At 42.4% G+C, this 24,070-nt stretch overlaps 1 protein-coding gene across 1 annotated transcript in view; it reads right to left on the bottom strand.

Moving 5' to 3' along the window:
* Window positions 1-24,070, bottom strand: part of MSRA (methionine sulfoxide reductase A) — a 229,614-nt gene that overhangs the window by 124,873 nt on the left and 80,671 nt on the right. Inside the window, exon 2 of the mRNA XM_041480984.1 lies at window positions 22,033-22,101. Within this exon, the coding sequence (XP_041336918.1) occupies window positions 22,033-22,101 (69 nt within the window). The remainder of the gene's footprint in view (window positions 1-22,032; window positions 22,102-24,070) is intronic.

The raw sequence follows: 24,070 nt of genomic DNA on the forward strand, positions 1-24,070 counted from the left end.
CCCCCATGGCCAATTATCAAAGGACATCAGACTGTTTAAGTGTGTAAATTAAAACCTCTTCTGGTTAAAGGAATTAAAGAACAAGCACAACCAACACTGACAATTGTCTGATGGCTTAGTTAAATAAATTTCCTTATTTATTAAATTATTTATTTAGAGTGTCATGGAGATTCCAGTATTGTCAAGCTGGAGCAATGAATTTTCCTTTTCAATGGTAACATCCTGTTGTTATTCCCTTTCTAAAACAGTTGAAATAAAGGCAGTAAAAATAAACATTAAATACACTATTTCTATATCCACAGAAATCAGTGATCCATGACAGTTTTCTCCAGGTAACTCTGCAGATATGACAGGGTAAAAAGTCACAGAAATTATCTTTCAAAGCACAACTAGAAGAGCAGAGCAACCCCTTCTTCAACATTGATGGCTCACAATGTTCTTTCTTTGAACCTACAGAGATTACCTTCAAATTTATGTTTTAATGCACCAAAAAGTACAGAACTGGGAATTCTAATTCAGGTGCTTAAGCAAGCTGCAGGAATTAAGAGCCAAGGCTGCTCCTGGAGATCCTGGGAAGAAGCAGGAACCTCCTGAGGGCAATTTCTGCAGAAGACATAAATTGGTGATGAAATTGCAGTTGTTATCCCTTGATTACAGAGATAACTACAACTCTTGGACTTGGGTTCCTCACCTAAATCAGGCTGGTGGCTCCAAAACCCATCCAGCCTGGCCTTGGACACTTCCAGGAATCCAAGAGCAGCCACAGCTGCTCTGGAAATTCCATTCCAGGGCCTCACCACTCTCACAGCCAAGAATTCCTTCCCATTATCCCATCCATCCCTGCCCTCTGGCATGGGAAGCCATTCCCTGTGTCCTGTCCCTCCATCCCTTGTCCCCAGTCCCTCTCCAGCTCTCCTGGAGCCCCTTTAGGCCCTGGAAGGGGCTTTGAGCTCTCCCTGGATCCTTCTCTTCTCCAGGTGAACAGCCCCAGCTCTCCCAGCCTGGCTCCAGAGCAGAGGGCCCATTGGAGCTCCCATGGAATTGGGCACACCAAGGCTGTATGAAACTGCTTCCAAGGGTGATTTAACTTCTTTTGGGCGTTGTTCCTTAGATCCCAAGTCTGGATCTGCATGAGACACGTGGAAAATAAACTCCTGCCCAACTCTAATACTTCAGTGCTTTGCATCTTTAATATTCCAAGGGAAGTTTGAGCTCCAGCTGCCTAAAATCCCAGCTGTGCCCACAGCAGGTGAGGCTGAGGCTCTCACAGGAGGCAATTTATCAAACTACCACTGTCTGGGCAAACATGCTGAGGGGAGGCCAAGGAGGCCAACCTCATCAATGCCAAGGAATGGGACAGATCCACATTTTCTTCCACATCCTATTCCTAGGCCAGCACCTGAGTGTGAATGAGCAACCCAAGATTCAGAAGACAACCCAAACTCAGGTTTGAGCTCAGACACAGGCCCAGCTTGAAATACAAAGCAGAAATGCTCATTCTTAGTGTTTTATTTCAGGGATTTTAATGCTCAGTAGAAGACAACCCAAACTCAGGTTGGAGCTCAGTCGCAGGCCCAGCTTGAAATACGAAGCAGAAATGCTTAGTGTTTTATTTCAGGGATTTTAATGCTCAATGAATCCCTAAGGTTGCTGTTGAAATCCCTGATCATCAGGGCTGTGGCCAATGACCTGATCAATAACTATTATCTGGGATTCTCTTATTGATAATCACCTCTGACCCCTCTTTCCAGGGCAGTGATGAGTCCTCATCCCTGGTGGGATTTAAAGGCCCTGTGGAGGTGGCACTTGGGGACATGGCTCAGTGGTGGCCTTGGCAGTGCTGGGGGATGGCTGGACTTGATTTTGGAGGGCTTTTCCAACCTGAACTGTTTTGTGGATTTCACAGGTGACCTGTGTCCTCATCAAGGACTCCTCCATTTTCCCCTCTTCCAGCTGATCCCTGAGTTCATTGTGCCACTCTTTCCCAGAAAGAGAGGGATTTTATTCTCCTGAAGAACTGCTCTCATCATTTTCTCAAGTGTGCTGCCACCTCACACAAACAATAAATCCTCCCATCCCCGAGAACAGATAAAATTGAAATCTTTGTCATAATAAAACAACCTGCTGGTAAAGAGACATCATTTGCAACAATCCAGCACTAAATTGCTTTCCCCAGCATTAATCCATTCAGCTGATGTTTGTTATTCTGCTAAAGTGGTGCCACGTTCGACAGAGAAATTGTCATAAGGAGAGAAATATTAACAATAAAATCCCACATAATATTCTGGAATTAGACACGTGAGCTCATGGAGTGCCTGTTTTCCAGAGCATTGGCTGCCTCTAGCCATGGTTAATGTGGACAATTATTACCAAAACAGGGAAATAATTTCAGTTCAAGATTTCACATGGTCTTGCAGTACAAAAAAAAAGTTTACTTCCCTTAATTATTACTCCTTTAGTAAGTAAACTGAAGAAATAAATAATTTAAATAATAAATTTAAATTATTAAATAAAAACTCAGACAGGGAAACAAATAAGTGAAAAAAAAAAACAAGGAGGTAAAGAGCCATAAAAGTAAAATAAGCCACCCATATTATAATTTAAAACTCGAAAACATGAATGTGATTTTAAACTATTCATGAAGTGATTTGCATAATCCCCAGTACTGGGAAAGTGAGTGCAGCTTCGCAGTTACAGAGGGAGCTTCCAGAGGCATTCCTAAGAGGAAAAAAAAAAGGAAATACAGGGAAACACTCACACTCCTAGGAAAAAAAAAAAAAAGTCTTATTTGAACATAATGGGTATTGCAGAGGAGTGTTTAAGCACTGAAGACATTTGTCACTTTTTAATTGCTAATTTGCAAAACAAAAACAAGAACAGTGATGGGTTTTGACTGACTCTTAATTGAAATTTCAAAAGGTGTTTTAATTTTTTTTTTTTTTTTTGGTTTTGAACTTCAAACCCAAACAGATTCAGACAGGAATCTTTAAGTGTTCAAGCATCCCTGTGAAAAAATATTAATCAAACAATTGGGGATTAAATTATAGAATCTATATTCCTTTCCAACATCCACATCCATTTTCTCCAGCTATTCTCTTTATGGATCCATACTCCTATACATCCTCTGAACAAGGTTTTTTGTCACCAAGGACCCTGTGTTTCCATAGGCAACCCTGTAATTTGCATATTCCTAATAAACAGTCAGCATAAGATGAAATATTCTTCTAAAATAATGAAAGCAAAGTGCTACTCTGATAAGAGAGATAGGCACCCCATTCTTAGAGATAAAAAAATTTTGAAATATTCCATGACAAACAGAGCAGGATGGAACTCCAGGTGTTAGCAGGGATGAGCAGCTTTATGGATTCACCACATTGACCAGGACTCCACTGGCTGCACAGGAGCTTCAACATCCAGGGATTCATTTATTTCCCTAAATGGAAACATTTGGGATCATTTGAGATGCCTTAGGATATCCAGGACATCTGTGTGCACAAGGCTGACATAAATGACATAAAATTTGGGAGAGACACGTGAAAGTTCAGGAAAAACACTCGTGGACAGGGAAATTGAACCAGGTGAACAGCCCCAGCTCTCCCAGACTGTCTCCAGAGGGGCTCCAGCCCTTGTAGTATCTCTGTGGTCTCGTCTGGACTCCTTCCAGCAGCTCCACATCCTCCTGACATTGTGGATCCCATAGCTCAAGGTGTGTCACACCAGAGTATCCCATTTGCATATTTTAAGGCAGGAGAAACCAGTCCCTACCCCAGACACAGACATTACAAAACTCTCAGAGTCTCTGAATCTGAAGTTGAATCAAATCTCCCAAAATACAGTGATTTGTGCCTGAGAGTTGCCTATTTCTCTTCCACATCCATAAAAAATGACCAGCCCAACAAGCTCAGTAGGACTCTGTGCTGCAGAAATGAATCCCAGACAAAATTACTAATTCCAAAGTTATCTATCCTCATAATAATGTTCACAGCTTGCAATATTGTTAATTCCTTTTTTTGTGTTCTGTGTACAGAAGCCATCAAAGAGCACCAAAAAACCGACTGGAAAACTTATTTGAAGATTACTCAACATTCCAGACATTTTTCCCTAATCCCACAAGGAACTCCATGATCTCCAAAGGAAACCTTTCCTCACTTTTGTTCTGATCTCTTCTCCAATGCCTGTCCCTATCATATCTGAACAATCCTTGGTCTCCATGAAGATTCCCTGATGTAAATTCCTATTTATGATTCCATTATGCAAATGAGCACAGGCAGCAAATTTGCATCAGAAGGGTGTTCCTGATCCAAACTCCAGCCTCACAAGCTGCACCCATTCTGTGCTAATTAACACCCATTAACTCCAGAGCTCGGTGGAAGCTTCATGGACTCTCAGCCCCCCATTTATTCCATTTATTTGAAGAAAGTCACAGTGGTTGCATTGTGTTTCTATAGTGGCCAATTTTCATTTCTTATCATGTACACATATACAATGTTTTCATTCGTGTCATATTTTTTAATGCCTTTTGTCCCTTTATCTTTGTGGAATATCCTTCTTTGATGGCATCAGGTGCAGACACACCTGACTCCCCACTGACCTTTCCATCCTGCCAGCTTTATTTCCAAGCCTTCCCTCTCCCTGCCTTCCCAGCAGTCCAACAGGACATCCAGAAGACTCCTTTTTTTGTCATATTTTGAAGAATGAATGCATTATTTCCTTGGCATGCCAAGCCTCTCCTGGCCCGCCGCCTGCCATCCCTACACCCACACTCCAAGGCACTTTTCCATGCAGCAGATTAAGGAGCTGTTCCCATGCCAGCAATGCTTCTCTGAAGAAGATGAACTGCAAAGGACACAGATCCTGCTCCTCCTTCTGTCAGCAGGATTTTGGGATATATTCCACCAGCTGGGAGGGGTGTGTGGGGGGTGGGGGGGTGGGGAAATGTCAGCTTTAAATATAATAAAACGTGCTGGGAGAACAAAGAGCAGAGTCCTGGAAACCTATCCCTAATGCCCAGAGCAGAGGAAGGAGCAGGACAGGATCTTTCCAGACAGAGTGCCAGGCTCTGCTCGGCGTCCCTGGGAGCAGTGGCTGTGCCAGCTGCTCCAATGCCACAGGATCCAGCCACAGGCTGCTCCCATACATTGAGGCAGCAAAGGACAGCCAAGAGCACATCCCACCGGCTACCTCAGAGCTTCCTGCCTGAGCCAGCATCTCCGGGAGCTGGAGGCACAGCTGCCAGGATCCTGCTTCCCTTGGCCAGCACAGGACTTGGCCCAGGTTTTGAATACGATTGATTTTGTTCCCTCTATAAAATCTGGAGAAGGAAATGCTCAGCTGCTTCAACCTGGAATGATTCCTTTTTTTTTCTTTTTTTTTTTGTTTCCCCTCTCCCCGTCCCTCCCCAGCTGGAAGGAATAAATTGAGCCTCGGCAAGTTCCATCCCTATAGAATAATGCTCATTCTGTACATTTCAGCCAAATGCCGAGTGTGATTGGCATTTTCCTCCTTAAAAAAACTGTGGAGAGCAGTTGGTACAGCTGATTGATTGAAGACAGTCCAAGTACTGATATTTCTGAGCACAGAGCCAAAGGGATATTGGTGCTCTGTGCTCTGGAATCGTGGCAACCATTAATGCTTAGAACTCATCGGGCTGAAGAGGGGACCTTGGCTTCACTGAGGAAGGTCAGGATGAGACCTTGGTGAGCACCATTGTGTTCCCTCCCCAAAAAACATGGGCAAGTAGGTGGCAAGAAAGCTGTGATGGGAAGCTGCAGATCTCTGGAGGATCAGCTGGAGAGAATCCAGAGGAATCCACAGAGATGCTCCAAGGGCTGGAGCCCCTCTGCTCTGGAGCCAGGCTGGGAGACCTGGGGCTGTTCACCTGGAGAAGAAAAGGGTCCAGGGAGACCTCAGAGCCCCTTCCAGGGCCTAAAGGGGCTCCAGGAGAGCTGGAGAGGGACTGGGGGCAAGGGATGGAGGGACAGGACACAGGGAATGGCTCCCACTGCCAGAGGGCAGGTATAGATGGGATTTGGGAAGGAATTGTTCTCTGTGAGGGTGGTGAGGCCCTGGCACAGGGTGCCCAGAGAAGCTGTGTCTGCCCCTGGATCCCTGGAAGTGTCCAAGCTGGACAGGGCTTGGAGCAACCTGGGACAGTAGAAGGTGTCCCTGCCCATGGCAGGGGGTGGGACTGGATGATCTTTAAGGTCCCTTCCCATCCAAACCATTCTCTGAGTCCACGATCTCCCTGTTTGGATAATCAGATAAAAATGTCCTGAAACCCAGGAGAACCCAGGAGAACATCCAGCATACCCAGCTGACACACAGTGGATGTTCACCCGGCTACGATAATTTTTCTTGACTTTATGTAATTCCATAGCACCAATAACGCCATAGCACCAGGTTCCCAAAAGATTCACTTTTCTTCTCTAGAAGGAAATACTCCTGTCAGTCCCTTTGGCTCCACTCTGATTGTGGACACAAACCCAAGAGCAAACTGGATCTCAAATCCCTTGGGAAGTGAGCGGATACGGCTTTGTTGAACACTTTGATACTGTCTGTGCACTTACACAACTCTTATTAAGGCCTTGAAAATCTAAAATAATCAAAGGCATGTCCTCAAGATAAAAATACAGCATGAAACTATCCCAGAGCCTTTGTTCTGAATTTTTTTATGGTCTTGTTGAGGATCTGGAAAGAATTCCAGAGTCAGATTGAAAAGCACTCTCATCTTTTGCACAGCACTGAGATACGTAGGGTGCTTTGGAAGCCATCTGGATCCATATAGGATTAATGTTATCAATCAGGATTTAAAACAAAATTGTACCACTGATACCCTCAGGGGTTTAACATCCAACAGCCCCTGAATATCTGAGCAATCACAGAATATTTGAGATCACTGGGAAACAATCAGCTAAAAAATGGTTGGAAGGAATAGGGGGGGAAAACGGTGAAACAGAACAAGTTGAGCTGAAAGAAATAAAACTGCTGATGACAGATGGCATTAAGAGGATGATCTTCCTCGATGAGCGTTGGCTCTAATGCTCCAACAGGGTTGATAAATATGTTGAACAGCTTGCCTGGGGCAAGTCAAACAAAGCCCTGGGCAAGAAATTTAAAATGCAGTTTGCCTAACAGAGCAACTAAAGAGGAATTTCTTGGCTCACCATTTTGCCAAGATCTGTTCTGTTCACACTGCATGAATTCCCAAGGAAACTGTTGGGTTTGCTTCTTTTTTTTTTTTTTTTTTTTCCATAGGAGAAGCAGAAGCCTCATGTTCATTCAAATTAACAAATGCCCAGGAAATTGGTTCCTGCCTGTGGCTGCTGACGTTGGACGCGGGCGTGGGCACGTGTTTGTGTACGGATGGATGTTTGGATAAAAGCTGCACAACAGATTATTGCAAAAGGAAAAGCAGATTATCATCAGAGGGAAGGAATATTTTACTGTCAAGAGAAAAACTGCCATGTTTTCAGCATGGGAAATGTGTCAGAAGGATGACTTTGGAAAAAAACCCTTGAAGACAACAGCACTCAAACTGGGAAAAGCAATGGGGAGATACAGAAAACGACTTCAAAATGTGTTTATCAAACCCATCCTAAAGCATGTTACAAGTTATAAATAATACAAACTCAACAGCATTCAAACAAAGCTGAAGCCAATATCCAGAATGTTAATAAGGCACAAAGCACATTTGCTCTGAACTTCCCAGGAAGAACACAAGAGGTTTCATATATTCCTATTTCAATGCAATTTTGAGCTTAACCAGCAGAGAGCAGGGACAGACCCAAGTCAGTGAATCCCAGCACTTCCAAAGGGTGGCCTCATTCACTGACTCCATATCCTTTCCCACCCAAAAAGCAGGAATATTTAAACCATTTTTGTCCTGAAAATCCAGAGACCTGCTTTCTGGTGACTCCACACAATAAAATTCCAGTGTCAAAATTATCTGTTGGAAAACTTACCTCTAATTCCCATAAACTGGAAGATACAGCCCAGCCAAAAAAATTATTTCTGGTGACCTGAAAGGTTCTTATCACACACTGGAAGGAGAATATGGAAAAGCAGCAGAGGCCAAACTTTGTGGCCTTTGAGAGCTGGTCCAGAATGTCCCTGTGCCTATGACACTTCCCCAAACCTGGCAGAGCCAGGAGAACAGTGGTGCACCTCAACTTCCACCCATGAGCAGCACCTGGACCCTCCAGAAGTTCACTGTGGATCTGAACAATCAGAATCTCAATAATCCATTTTTCAGGAAGAGAAGAAGAACTTGTGAGAGTGAAGAAAGCCAAGAGCCTTGTCAGTTCTTCCCTCTCTTTTTCCTTAATCTTGGGATACACACCTTGTTTCTAGTCACTGTAAATAATCAAGCCTCATATAAATTATAGTATATTAAATATTATTTAAATACTCCACAACTGAGGTATGAGTTGTACAAAGGCAAAACAAAGAATCCTTTTTGGAAAAATACCAAAGGATCCCAGTTACAGGTCTTTGTTAAAAATCTCTTTTTCATGCCTTGCCTGTGACTTTCAAAGGTTGAACTTGATGATCTCAGAGATCTTTTACAACCTTATTTATTCTCTGATTTTGTGTCTGTTGATTAAGACAAACACCACTTGATAAAACTCTGTATTTTAAAACTTTTTCCTTCCCATATATTGCTTGGTTTGTATTCTTCAGTAAAATTTGAGATGAGTCAAAGGAATGGTCATGGCCCCAAGGCTGCCAGAGCTCCAGGAGTGGTTGGATAAGGCTCTCAGGCACAGGATGTGATTGTTGGGGTGTGCTGTGCCAGGTTATGGGTTCAGTCAGTGGTCCTGGTGGGTCTCTTCCAACTCAGGATATTTCATGATTCTCTGAAGACCAAGCATGAGAGAATAAGAACCAGAAATGTCCAAAAATAAATACAGAATTCATCCAAAAAACTGTTCAATGTCTTACTCCTGAAGGTTTCCATCCTAAAAAAATGAATTTGGTCTTTGATCATGGAAACATCACAGACCCCAGAATGGTTTGTGTTGCAAAGGACCTTAAAGCTGATCTCATTCCATCCCCCTTCCACTAGACCAGGTCAAGGTCCAGTCTAGTCCACAGATTAGATCAAATTTCATTCATGAAAATTAACTATAATCTGTCTACTTGGTGTTGTATAAATCATCAATCCAATTATATTTAGACAGGTGGAGCATTGGGAAAAACAAGAAGAGCAGGTTTTGGGAATTCAAGGCTGAACTCAGACTCTAAAAGGTTTTCTCTCCGAAGCTGATTTCCTTCATTAGTGGTGTTGCTATTTTCAAACCCACAGCACATAAAGCCTTTGCCACAGATTTGAATTCCACTGTGCTGGGTTCTGGTTACAAACACAGAGCAACATCCCCAAAAGTTGACTTTTTCTATTTACAGGGTCATTCATATTCCTACATTCCATAAACATCAAAGAGAACTGTCACAAACTGTAAAATTCAGGAAGGGGAAACCAATAAACACCTGTTTCCTTTCATGTTTGGGGATTTGGGAATGCAGCTGATTGAATGTTTGTGGCTGGGATCAACAGGCAGCATTTTCCATGAACAGCTGACTGACATCCAAAGCAATATTGCACCACAAATGGATCTGACCTGCAGGAAAGAAGAGCTGTTCACAAAGCAGGAACAATCAGTCCTTAAGTGCAAACTGTTGGGATTAAAATTGCTTCTGTTTCATGTCTAATCCATTAAAGAGTCATCTTGAGCAGTCCTGTAGACACCTGATGTTTCTAGGCCACAAATATGATGCCTGAATTGTCCCAAGGACACAGGAAAAAAAATGTCAAAGCTTATGGTCAAAAATCTGATTCCTTGAACTATTTGTTTACTCCTTCTAATTTCTTTTACCAAATAAATTGTTGGAGCAAAGAAAATGTCAGGAATAAAAGCATCAGAATTCTTAGCACAGCCCAGAATTGTCCAAAATTGGAATCAAAACTTATCATGAAATGGTTTGGGTGGGAAGGGACATTAAAGATCATCCAGTGCCACCCCTGTCATGATATGGGACACCTTCCACTGTCCCAGGCTGCTCTAAGCCCCATCCAACCTGGCCTTGGACACTTCCAGCGATCCAGGGGCAGCCACAGCTTCTCTGGACACCCTGTGCCAGGGCCTCACCACCCTCACAGGGAAGGATTCTTTACCAATACCCAATTTAAATCTGTTCCCTGTCAGTTTGGAGCCATTCCCTCCAGGTCTTATTCCAAAGTCCCTCTCCAGCTCTCTTTCAGGTTCCCTTCGGGTAGTGGGAGGGCAAGTAGGTCACCCTAAAGCATCTCTTCTCCAGGCTGAACAGTCCCAATCCTCTCAGCCTTTCCTCACAGCAGAGCTGCTCCATCCGTCTGCTGTAGGTCACCCTAAAGCATCTCTTCTCCAGGCTGAACAGTCCCAATCCTCTCAGTCTTTCCTCACAGCAGAGCTGCTCCATCTCTCTGCTCATCCTGTTATCTCCTCTGGACTCTCTCCAGCAGCTCCACACCCCTCTGATGTTGGAGCCCAGGGCTGGAGGCATCTCTGCAGGTGGGGTCTCACCTGAGTAGGGGGCAGAGGGGCAGAATCCCCCCCTCCCCTGCTGCCCACTGAGGTTTCTGGGCTAGGTCATGTCCAGATCTCATCCAGGTCCCACAAGTCCTTCTCCAGGCCTGTTCCATCCCTTCATCCCAAGCCTTGATTGATCCCAGGGGCTGCCCCAGCCCGGGTACAGCACCTTAATCTGAATGAGCATAGCAGAAAGCCCCAGATTCAGCCACTAATCATGCCTCAACCTTGCCACCCCCCTCTCTTCAAGAAGAGATCGGTTTCTTAATATATTATGTTTCCAAAGTCTGTTAGGGATAAAAAGAACCTCTGCTACAATAATGTGGTGAAGAAATTGAGATAGAGCTACACGGTCCTATCATCAAGCTGATTATTTGCTTCATTGCGAAGCATCACATCTTTAGTTCAGCCATTGATTTGAGGCTTTCAAATCATTTTGTGATCTTCCTTCACTCCGAGCATTCCAGTGCTTGGCAGAGATTCATTTTAGATCATCCCCGGTCATTTGCCACACTTTAGTGCTCCACTACTCAAGTAGAACTTGATATACCCAGAAAATAAGAGATGTCATCAGGGCTGTGTAATCCATTTCATATAAATCCATCTCTGCAATAACACCGAAGCCTTACCCTTGTCTTGTGAAAATCTCTCTAATCTCCCAAGCCGCCTTGGGGAGCTGGAGATAGAGAGAAGCAAAACAAAATATATTCTACTCTTATAAAAGCAAAGAGCCACGTTTTGTTACCAGCAAAATAGGAATCACTTCTAGGGCCTAGAATAATAACTTGTTTACAATGTTTGTTTACTGCAAGGAATAGAAAAATTGACTTTTCTTTCCTTTTTTTTTTTCCGATGACTATTGCTGAGTTAAATGAACTGCCATAGCCACATTCAGCAAAGGTAATCTCATATTCCTTATTATATTTGTAGCCTTAGATTTCAAACAACAACAGAAAGCTGTAGGCACCCTGACAATTATTTAAACCTACAATCTATAATTGCTCAGGAGCAAAAAAATAATTGCATTCATATAACAAGCAATTCAACAAGCAGCCCTTTCGTCCTCCTTTCCCTTCAACCCTTTTCCAAACCAATAAATGCCTTCCAAGAGCACCTAGATCATTCAAATGGATCTATTTTGAACCATAGCTGTCCTTAATGGAAATATGGAAGTTCCAAGAGTTATTTTCTCATCTGTTGCAAGGCAATGCAATGATGGTGAGTTCTTACTTGCAAAAGAGAATAACTCTTCTTACCCATCTCCAAAAAAAAAAAAAAACAACCCAAAAGATAATTACTCAAGAAAATACCAGAGTAGATTGTTAGAGAAAAACTAATTTATATCCAGAGGGGCAGACAGAGGCCAAATATTAATGTGGTTAGTCATTTACCCATCGTGCAGCACAATCATTCCCAAGAAACCTGGACTGGCAGCGTTGGAAATAAAGAACTATAAAAAACTCTGAGGCAGAGTGGCACCAATGGCTCGGCAAAGGAATTGCCATCACTCACAGCAAAGTCCATGACCTGCAGCTCTCCAGATCCATGGCTTCCTTAGACATCCCAAAAAAACCATCCTGTGGTCAGCAGGAGACTGAGCTGAAGGGCTGCGGCAGCACAGTCCTGCTACAATAAACAGCCCCTCTAACCCTGAGCTGGATTTTGGGGAGCCTCTGCCACAGATCCTTGTGGGAATGTGTTTGGATAACTGCAGCTATCCAACCAGGGTGGGACAACTGCACAGTCATGGGGAAAGAGCTGTGGTGCCCCAGGGTGGGAGCAGTGAGAGGTCATTCCATGCTCTGCACACAGCCCACCTGAGCCCAAGCACATCTCCCAAATCCACGCCAAGCCACAGACACCCACAATGAGTTGCTGCCTCGTTTACAGCATCATTGTGCAATTTGTCACTTCATCTCCTGTGGAATTCTGAGGATTTTTATGGACATACAGCTTCAAGGCAGGTCAGGGACGATTATTGGAATGTTTTGTCAAGTTTGCAAAATTTGTCCAGCAGAAAAAGATTCACAAATATCTTTAAATCATTATTGCTCCTGACTAATCACAGAATGAAAGGATGGGTTTGGGTTAAAAGGGACCTTAAAGATCATCCAGTCCCACCCCTTGCCATGGGCAGGGACACCTTCCACTATCCCAGGTTGCTCCAAGCCCCATCCAACCTGGCCTTGGACAATTCCAGGGATCCAGACACAGCTTCTCTGGGCACCTTGTGCCAGGGCCTCACCACCCTCACAGCCAGGAATTCCTTCCCAATATCCCATCTTAATCTACCCACTAGCAGTGGGTAGCCACTGGCCCATGTCCTGTCCCTCCATCCCTTGTCCCCAGTCCCTCTCCAGCTCTCCTGGAGCCCCTTTAAGCATAGCAAGGGGCTCTGAGGTCTCCTTGGATCCTTCTTTTTCCAGGATACCCAGGATGAATCACTCCTAGATTCACACAGAGGTCTCCAGCAAACTACACAGTGGTGTGAAGAGGGACCCTGTGAGTGACCAAAAATCCTTCTACATCTAAAAAACATGCCCAGATCTTTAATGCAGTAAAATGATCTTGGTTTTATTGGTCTCCAGAAAGCAAAGCAAATTAAAATTTCTTTATCCACCCCAGGGACAAACCCCATCCCATTGGGTGAGTCTGAGTGCCACCATTCTAACACTTAAACCCCTGCACTTGTCCTCTCTTGGCTTGTCAGGAAAATTCCACAGTCACCCGAGTGAATCCCATCCTGTGTGCAGCTGGATATTGGAGTCAGGGATTGTCTGGAGCCTTGGGATGTCCTCAGCTGGTGCAAATTCAGAGACTGAGGGCACATGAGGGACAGTCACGGTGACAACAACATTCCTTACCACACTTTCCATCCCAGAAAAGTCAAAAAAAAGCTGGATGACCAATATACAAACGAGGTTCAATGTCATCCCTTTAGACACCAGGAGGACACCCTGCCCTCTCTCCATCCCTGTCTGTAGATGCCATCCCTAATTCCAAACACATTCCAGCATTCCACCCCAGCTCCCTGCCCTCGACTCGAGCACGTGTCTGCTTCTGCATAATTCATTACATGACTCTCAATAATTTTCAGTCAAGGTTCAAGCAGGAATATGTCACACCAGGATTAGATTATTTATGAGCATAATGTTGGATTTAAGCCAATGACACACCAATAAATTTTATCTCCAAGCCTGACATATCTCATGCTGTTTTCCCTGGCTCACAAACAAATAACTACGCCTGTCTCAGAATTACTCACATTCAACTTAAATCAGATTTTTTTTTTTGCTGTGGTTAGCTCTACTCTTGCTTGAAAAACTGATCATGTTGTTTTTTTCTTTCAGAAGCTGAAGTGTGGTTTTGCCTTCATTTCCCAAGCGTGTCCTGCACAGGGAACAAAGTCAGGTGTTCCAGAAGAAAAATCTGGAATAAGATGCTGTTTGAGCCTCTTAAAGGATGAAGTTTTTACTCTTTTCTAAAGCCAAAAGACTTGTGTCACCCAGGAAAAGCAGAGCCTGTACCAGCCAGCATTAATTGCCATTGAAAATAATCTAATATGAGCACTACCCAAAATAAAACAATAAATAATGTTAAATACATAATACATAAGCACACATTATATATATGTTTAATACATAATACATAAATATACAATATATATAAATGTTTATTAATATAAATATTGTTACATAAATATGTACTGGGACATAAAGGATTCTCTGAGCAATTCTAGGAGCAATTCTTCCCATCCAACCTGATGCAAACTTGGAACAACTGCACTTAAATCTCCACTATTTGTGTTCACATGTGACAAAAGGTGCCCGAGCTCCCATGACAGTCACTGGAGATCCAGTGCCAATGGAATGAGATGACCTTTAAGGTCCCTTCCAATCCAAACTATTCTGGAATTCTGGAATTCTATTCCAATTGAGCCCTCCACATTTCAGGAGTATTTCTGAGCCAGTATTTTAAAAGTTAGTGAAGGTTTTTGTATCTTTGATCTATCAAATGATATATTTTTTCAATTACTTCATCAGGTGAGAAAAACTCCTGAAAATCAGGAAAATCACTCTAAATTCTCCCAAACTCAATAACCCAAGAGAAAGTAATCCATATTTTTTAATGTAGAACCCTCTTTTCTCAGTCTCACATGCCCAGATCTAAAATTTCCAGGCTGTGCTAGCAGCCTTGTGAAGATAAATCCATTAGGATCTGCTGACAACACTTTGTGAATGTCACAATATATCTAAAATTATCAAAACAGCACCATTTTCCCCCTCCAAAAACCCTCCTATATAATATTTTTCGTGGCTGAACAGAATAAATCATCAGCACTCTGTGTCTTTTATTCCATGTCACCACTGTCTGTGCTTTCTTAGCAGGAATCCAAGGACAAATTCCATAGTAAATGTGCCCATCCCAGCACATAAAGAAACACACATACAAATATATCTCCTGCAAAGCAGCATCAATCTGATCAGGGCAGCCTCCAGTCATTAAAAGGATAATTTACTTCTATTTCCAACTTAAACCAACTCAGAATGATGCCAAACATATGTTCCTCCTTCTCATTGATATACTCCTATTCATCACAGGCAAGGAATTACTTCTCTGCAAGGCTTTTGCAATTGTTCAGGGTGCTCATGCTGCCTTTTTTGCATGGGAAATAAAACAATAAATTTATTTTTTTTAATTAAAACCCTAAATAAATAAAATATCACTGAATTTTAAAAATGAATATTTAGATAAATAAGAAAATAATTATTTTCTTCAAGACAATTCCTGCTGTTGAAGATCACTGAGCCCCATCCCAGAAGTCATGGAAATTAAATGTGTCTCTTCTACTCTTTTCTGTGGCAATACCCCCAAAACGTAATTAAAAGGTTGTTTTAAGGTGAATGATGCTGATTAAAAAGCTGCAGTCTGACTTTTAAAAAAGCCCAGATCTTCCCTAATGTGCAGTAGCCACTCCAAGCAGAAATCCACACAAAGCTGAATTCTTCATTACCTCAAGAAACCTAAATTAACATAAAAAAACTCCCTGATGGAGGAGCACAGAGATTGTGTTTGAAGGCCACATTACTTTAGTTTTCTGAAGGAAAAAGAGATGTGGCTCCTTTGAAAGCAAAGGATGTTTTGAAGGGTTGTGTTCATCAAGGACATCTTTCACTTTGTGTTAGGGATATTTTATTGTCCCTTATTAGTGTTTATAAATGTCAGGAAATGTCTTTGGTGAGGACTAAGCAGAGCTGTAGCGTTTTGTTTTTATCAGGGTCTCCTTGTCCAGTGCTTTGCCCATTTACATTCTCACAAAGCTGATGCACAATTCCATCAAATCACAGCAGCAGTATTTAAAGCACAATGCCCAGAATATTCCACAGGACAAGAGAAACTGAGCATTGAGATTTTTATTTCAAAAGGTCCCAGAGTTATGTTTTTTCTGCGTTTATTTTACACCTTTTCTGCACCTTATTTTACAACAGGTTTAGGGGTAAATTTTCAGTTCAGGGCTTTTCTGCTTAGGCTTTAAAATCTAAACAGAGAATATTCCCCGGAAGTAACTTTAAAAAAAAACACCTAGAAGTTAAAATCCAGAAATCTAGAGCATCTCACTTCAGGCAAGGTTGTGAGGAAGAAGCTGATCTGAGGAGAAGGATTTGGGGATGGTGGTGAAGGAAAAGCTGGACACACCCTGGCCATGAGTGCTTGGAGCCCAGAGCCCCCCATGTCCTGGGCTGATCCCCAGAGTGGGCAGCAAGGGAGGGGGGAATTCTGCCCCTCTGCCCTGTTCAGGTGAGACCCCCACCTGCAGAGCAGCATCCGGCCCTGGAATCCAACATTAAGAGGATGTGGATCTGTGGGATAGTGGAAGGTGTCCCTGCCCATGGCAGAGGGTGGGACTGGATGATTTTTAATGTCCCTTCCCACCCAAACCATTCCATGATTAGGCAATGGCTGCAGTAATGAGGAACCAGGGCCATTCAGCAGAGGTTGGGAGCTGGGCTGAGTTTCAGACCTCTGGAAGAGGCAACCAAAACACAAAAACAGTGTCTGGGAGAGAGCAAAAAGGAAAATGGGAACTAAGGGTATATTTATTTAATAAACACACTGGAAAGGTAAGAATGGGTCCAGAATTTGGTTTAGGGACAGAGCAGCCTCCCTTTAGGCCATTCCCTTTTGTTATGCTCTGACTTCCCAGGCTTTTTCTCTCATTCCAGAGCTGCAGAAATGCTGTGTCCATTTTCCCACCACTATAAAACAGGAAAAAAAGAGGACAGCATTAATTCCTGAAAACAGGACAGCATTAATGCCTCAGAACTCTGCAAAGCCAGCCAATTAATACACTTCCTTCTCTTTTCCACATGCTGAAAGAGAATTAACACGAGGGACATGAACCCCTTCTGCAATACATTCCCTCTGGCTCTCAATTCCTCCACAACGTGATCCTTGCACCATGTGATGATATTGCTGTGGATGTTTCTCCTCCATTTGGGTCAGAGCAAACACGCCTGTTTCAACATCATCAAGTCTTACATTTTCTTCAGATAGAGATAAAACATCTTATGATGTGTAGCATTGTTTCAAGTTTTCTTCTTTTTCTTTGAGAAAAATTGCTTGTTCTATTTTTACTCTCAAAAAAAAAAAAAAAAAAAAAGAAGAAGAAGAAGGAAAAAAAAAGGTGTTTCTCTTGAGGGCCAAACTTTGTTCCCTGTGACTTTCTTTTCCTGGTGAAAAATAGTCATTGAAAACTCAGCTGGACCAAAAGGCTGGTCCTCCTCTGACACAGCCACCAGCAGCTGTTCCAGGGGGGACAAAAAGAAACCCTGTACAGATTTCTCTGTTCTTGAATCCATCATCCCACTTCCAAGGGAAATAATTTTCTTTTAGTTAAGAAGTTGCCCTCATGAGACCTTTACCCACAGAAACAGAATGGTTTGGGTTGGAGGGATGTTAAAGCTCATCCTGTTCCACTCCCTGTTGTGGGCAGGGATAAATTCCACTATCCCAGGTTGCTCCAAGCCCCATCCAACCTTTATGGGAAGGAGCTGAAGCCCCCAAGAGCAGGGTGTGTTGGAGGAGCTCAGTTTTCCAAGGGCCCCAAGGAACAGCTGAGACCTCACTGGACAATCCTGGTGGACCACGGTTGAATTTTTAAATAACCTTTGGAAACAGTGGGAATGCAATTGTGACAGGACAGAGTAACTCAGTGAAAAACACAATAACAACACAGCTCCGTGGAATTGCTGGAATGTGCTGCTGTCTAATAAGTGCAGAGCAGAAGGTGACCAGGCCTGGATCCGTCTGCCAGCTCTGAAATATCCATAATTAGACCTTATCAGTTCCTTAACATCCTCTTTCTGCCTGCACTTTGTTTACTCCAAGAAACCAATTATCCCATTATGAGCCAGTCTATGTCAAGCAAGTACAGCTCAATGTGCTCCTACATTTTAAAAGTGTTGTAATCACAAATCTGAGCTATTGCCAGATTTCACTGGAGGTAAATAAGAGCCCTTCTATGCACACACCATATGCGCAGTGCTTCCTCTTGGAGAAATCAGGTGACGTAGAAATCTTAGGGAATACAGAGGTGCTCTGGGATAAACTGGAGTCTTGCAGCAGCAACTGACAAGAAAAAGCAGAGCTTAAAATTCAACAGAAACCTGATCAGAAACATCTCTGAGCATAAATTGCCTGCCCATGGCAAGGGGTTGCAATGAGATCTTTAAGGTCCCTTCCAGCCCAAACCATTCCATGATGTTATGATAATGCAGAAGTGCATTTAAATGTGTTTAAAATATTCAAGAGTTACAATGGTGCTGAAGAAGAGACTAATTTCTTGAAGTCATTAATGTTCTGCAGCTTTCAGGCATTTGGGGTTTTTTTACCCCTGGTAAATAAGTTGAATTTAAACCTTAAACTGCTTATTTTCAAAATATTATCACCCCCCACACACCTTACATATATATATTTGGAATTTGAGTTTTGATTAGGTTTGGGGTCAAAATCAGTCTCTTAAGACAAAGTACTTTTAACCGAATATACCCATGGCCATAAAACTTCCAAGGAAACTTTCTGGACAGGCATTCATTGAAGGGCTTCTACTTTATCACTCACAACACAAACATGTAACATCAAGTTTCACTTGTTCCGTGGAAACACAGAACCTCAGAATGGTTTGGGTTGGAAAGGACCTTGAAGACCACCCAATTCCAACTCCTGCCACTGTCCCAGGTTGCTCCAAGCCCCATCCAACCTGGTCTTGAACACCTCCAGGGATGGGAAGTCCACAACTTCCCTGGGCAGCAGTTAAGGAATTTGGGAATAGGCTTTAGGGAATATTTGACACAGCATTCCAGTGTCTCCAATCAGGCTGTGCCTGTGCACATCGTGTTCTCTCAGTGCTTTAATCAGCTGGGAGGTGCATTTCGAGGTCACAGGATGGGGAGCATTAAAAGATTTCCATTAAAGAATCACCCTCACCCTCAAAAAATGTGGCTTTTTTTCCCCACTGTAGAAACAATGACACATTTCTTTATCCTAATGAACAATAGGTGCACCTCCAGCAGCTGGGTGATGCTGAACAGACAACAGGAGAGTCTCAAGATAATTTAAACAATCCTTTGAAATCCATGAGGTTCTGCTATAGATGGGAAAGCTGCAGGAGCAATGCCCTGAGTACATTCACCCTGTTCCTTGATCCAAACAAGCAGTCACACCATCAGATGAATAATACACCATTAGGAAGAGCATCTTGAGGATGTTTTGCAGGAGAGGGAGCTGTGGAATGAAATCCAGCTGCGTTTTGCAGCAGGTGGAAGGCTCAGTGTTTACAACCCTGCATTATATTTTATTCTGCTGCTTTATTGGTGCATCTAAAACTATCCAAGCAAGGGGAAAATTCACTGCAAATTGGCTGTCTCTACACAACCAACTTTTGGGTTTTGCAGATCTTTTTAAGCAATCACAGAACGGGTCAGGTTGGAAGGGAGCACAGTGGGGTCATTGGTCTAACTCCCTGCTCCAGCAGGGTCATCCCAGAGCACAGGACACAGGATTGTGTCCAGATGGGTCTGGAATAATCCCAGTGAGGGAGACTGGAATAATCCCACTGAGGGAGACTGGAACCACCCCAGTGAGGGAAAATCCACACCTTCTCTAGGCAGGAAGAAGGATCTCTTCTAACGACTGCTCTTCTCGGGGAATCCTAAGGATTAAAGGATCTTTCTGGAAGAGGGGTGTGAAAATCCTCTCTTGGTGAGGTGGAGTCAGAAATTCACCTGGCTCAGGCTCTCTCCTGAGCTTACAGTCACAAAATACAAAGATCTTGCTGTTAACAGGATCACACATGGATAGGATGAGTAATAATCCCAGGAGAGGAATTCCTAACTGATCGTTTTCTTCTTCTAGGCCTTGTTTTAGAATCACAGAATCCTGGAATGGTTTCATTTGGAATGGACCTTAAAGCTCATCCAGTTCCATGGGCAGGGACACCTTCCACTACTCCAGGTTGCTCCAAGCCCCATCCAACCTGGCCTTTTATTCCCATTCACATGGGTTGGAGGGAGGGAAATGAACTGCAGCTCCCTTTTCCCATCCCAAACCCTCAGACTGGGATGCCAACACCAACAAATGCCAGGGATTATCACCAGAGTCGTGTTTGTGCACTATTCCAGCGCAGGTCTAATAGCAAAAATCAGGATGTGGAGGTTTTCTGTTCCTTCACAGCACAGATGGCACCAGCCTGAGCTTTCACCACTTAAGCCCAACACTTGCAATCACAGCCTAGTGGAAAATTTAGGGCAATTGAAAAATAATGGAAGTTCCCAGTCTTGACAGGAATGCTACAGAGTTCCTCAGGAATGCTTCAAATTGTGCTGTTTAATAAGATTTTGCAATTTTCCAACTAAATTATGTTGCTTTCTGTGGTTTTTCACAAATTGTGTACAACAATAGAACCAACACCCATCAAAAACACTGGAAATCTGATCTGATCATGGCACAGAAAATTTTTAAAAACCCAAAAGGAGCTTTTTCTTTTTTTTTTTTTTTAATATCTAAACAGGACAGACTGCATCAATATCAGACTGTACCAGAATGCTCTGACCCTTCCTGCTATAAAGAAATTCAAAGAAGAATCTCTAAATCCGTCTCAGCCTTGGAGGTTAAAAGGTTAAAATCATTTCCCTATTGCTCCAAAAGAAAATTATGAAACAATCACTCATTCCACCACTCCAATAATTTGTTTATGTTCCCAAAATCCACAGAGAAGGAGACACTGATAGAAAGGCAACACTGGATTGAAGGAACTCTGAAGAGAAGTTGAATAAATCATGTTGGAAACTGAAGGGTGACACCCACAAACCATTTCTCCTCTTCGTCCATGAAACTACACCAACATTAATTCCACAGGAAAGATGACACTCACCAAGATTTTTTGCCATCATCAATTTAAAAGATCATTTTTGGAGTATTAAATTAATGTGTATCAAGGAGTGATTTAATATTTACTTCAGCATCACAGACAGAGAAACATTTAACAGAATTTAATACATTTCCTAAGGCACTTTGGACCATCCTGCACATGTTAGTAGAGTAATATATCCTTTGTAAACAACTCAGTTGTATCAAAACACCATTAGGATATTTTTCATTCTCTGTAGCAATAAATTTTAATAATAATTGCCATATAAACCCACTTTTTTCTTCCCAATAAATCCCAAAGTCTTGCTTTAAGGACTAACATCATCACATCCCATAAAGAGAGCTCTGACAATTCCCAGGTTTGGGTAAAGTCTATATCTTGATTGGAAAAGGGTGATTTTGATCCATTTTAGGATATTTATTTCTTCCAGTAGTAATTAATTTCTCTGGAGAAACACCTTTTCAAGTCTTCAAAATGGGCTCAAAGAATTACATTTTCTTAGAAAAGAGACAGATATAGAGAAATTAAACTTATTCTCTTTTTCATCTGGCCCCTTCTCCAGCCCTGATGGCTCCCAATAGGAATTCCACAGGACTATTCACAACGTCAGGTAGAAATCAGCAGGTTTGGTTTGGGGCATGTAAATGGTAACAACCCTCCAAGTCCAGGAGAAACCAAACTGGTTTAAAGTGTGGAGAATCATGGATCATCTTCAGAATTTTGTTTAAACTAATGAATGATCTTAGACAAATTATCATACATAAAAAAGCTACTACTTTGGAATTTTTAGGGAACATAATACAAGATTTACATTTTCTGTTTGTATAACTAATACATTTTTAGTGTATTTCTTTATATGGAAATGACATATAAAGGACATCTCCGAAATGCCCAGTGGCTTTCGCTGGTGTCAGTGATTGGAAAATGGCAGGAGCAGCCCAGGTTCTGAAACTCAAAGAAGTCAGGCTGAAATTAAGAAATCTGGAATACACCAACACCACAGAGTTTTGAGCTTTTATTTTCAAACTGATGCCTTACCAAACAGAGCCATCTGTGTTCCCTCTGGGAAAGGTTCAACCATTCTGTTCCCATTGACATGATGTTTATCTAGAAGGGGAAAAAAAAATAGTTAAAATGTGATAGAGTACTTGCTTTGCATAAAATCAATTGTTTATTGTTTATTTCTTGCAGATCCATTGAAACCTGAACAATTCCTATGGGCAGGGACAACTTCCACCATCCCAGGTTGCTCCAAGCCCTGTCCAACCTGGCCTTGGATCCAGGGACAGCCACAGCTTCTCTGGGAAACCTGTGCCAGGGCCTCACCACCCTCACAAGGAACAATTCCTTCCCAGTATCCCATCCATCCCTGCCCTCTTGTAGTTCAAAACCTTTTCACTGCAATCCCCACGTTCATTTTTTGCTCCTAAGGCACATTTTAAACAACGGCGGCAAGAAACTGCCTGAATGCAAAATACAACTTTCCGTTCACAAAATATTTCCCAGGGAGAAAATCAAGATGTTTTCTCAATGCATGCATTATTTTAATTCCTTTAGTCCTGATGCTGGTGAGGAATAAAGCAGGTCAGATAAGGAATGTGGGCTCACTTGTGAATTCTCTGGAAACAATATTTCTCATTAGCAGGGAGGCACATTCCTAATCCCACCTGGCATGCAACATTTACCAACAGCCAGTGAGAAGGGAAAATCAGGGTTATCTGCAAGTGGAGCAGGAGGTGCCACGAGTCAATTGGTGACATTTAGGAAAATTGATTGTCCTGTGCCTCAGGAGAGAGGCTTTGGGAAGGAAATTGTTGGGAAGCTCCAGAGTGGGAGTAACATGACCAAGGTTTCAACCTCGTTAGTTGTAGCTGGTATTCCCAACATGATCTACAGCCACAGGAGAGGAGTGAACAGTCAGAAAAATTACAGAACATCTTGTAAGATCAAATAAACTAACCCTGCCCTTGCCCTGATAGCTGCCTTCATTTACAGAGTGAGTGACATCCATGATGTATGAAGCAGTTATCATTTCAAATGGCCAGGCTTTCAATATATTAAAATTAAAATTAAACTTTCAGAGGTGAGACGGGCTTGAATTAAAGTAATATTTTCAGAGTTCCCAAGTTGTCTCCCAATGTCTTCATACTTTAATTTCTAAGATCTCAGCCAGATAAAATGATTCATTTTCTTGTCATTCATACTTTGGCTCACTATTTTTTCCAGTATTTCCTGCACAGATGCATTAAATAGTAAAAAATAAACCAAAAAAAGCCCAAATTTAAAAGGACCTTAACAAAATACACATTCAACCTTAGGAAGAAAGTAACAACACCTAAATAGCAATGCGTAAGTAACAACAACTCTCCCCAAGAAGAAGTAAAGAATGTCCCAGTTTGGGGTTTTTTACTGAACAGTTTTCCATGTGAAAATATTTTAATTCTCACCTACAAATTGGATTGACTAACTCCAGAAAATCAGGAATAGTTTGGCCCCATGGATTGAGAAAAAAAAATAGGACTATCCCTGTAGCTTACCAACAGAAAGAATAAATTACTTTTTCAAGCTCATTGTCATTCCAGAGACAAGGGATTGCAGTAAGTAGGATAAAACCTGGTGTTACAGAGCCACGGAGAGATTTCCAATGAGCACTGAACTGACTGTGAGTTCACTGCAGCTTCCTGGGGCTGAAAACAGCACATTTCACCCAAAAACTGTCAATTTATGGAGTTAATCCATTAATAGGTGCAGAAAAGCTGAATTAGAAGGACATGGATCATCAAATCCCAGGATGGTTTGGCTGGAAAGGACTTTAAAGTTCATCCAGTCCCACATCCTGCCATGTGCAGGGACACCTTCCACTATCCCAGGCTGCTCCAAGCCCTATCCAAGCTGGCCTGGAACACTGCAGAGATGTCTCTCTATCACTTTATTTAATCTCCTTGATCCTCAGGGTTCCCAAGTAAAGTTAAGGAATAGATTCTTACTTTTATTTCATTGATATTCACACAGTCCAAATTTTCATAAACATAAATTGATGAGCAACAACCTCTCAAAACTTCCAAATGCTGCTCCA

Source organism: Pyrgilauda ruficollis, unplaced genomic scaffold, assembly GCF_017590135.1.
Source record: "Pyrgilauda ruficollis isolate IOZ18807 unplaced genomic scaffold, ASM1759013v1 scaffold54, whole genome shotgun sequence".
Taxonomy (NCBI): Eukaryota; Metazoa; Chordata; class Aves; order Passeriformes; family Passeridae; genus Pyrgilauda; species Pyrgilauda ruficollis.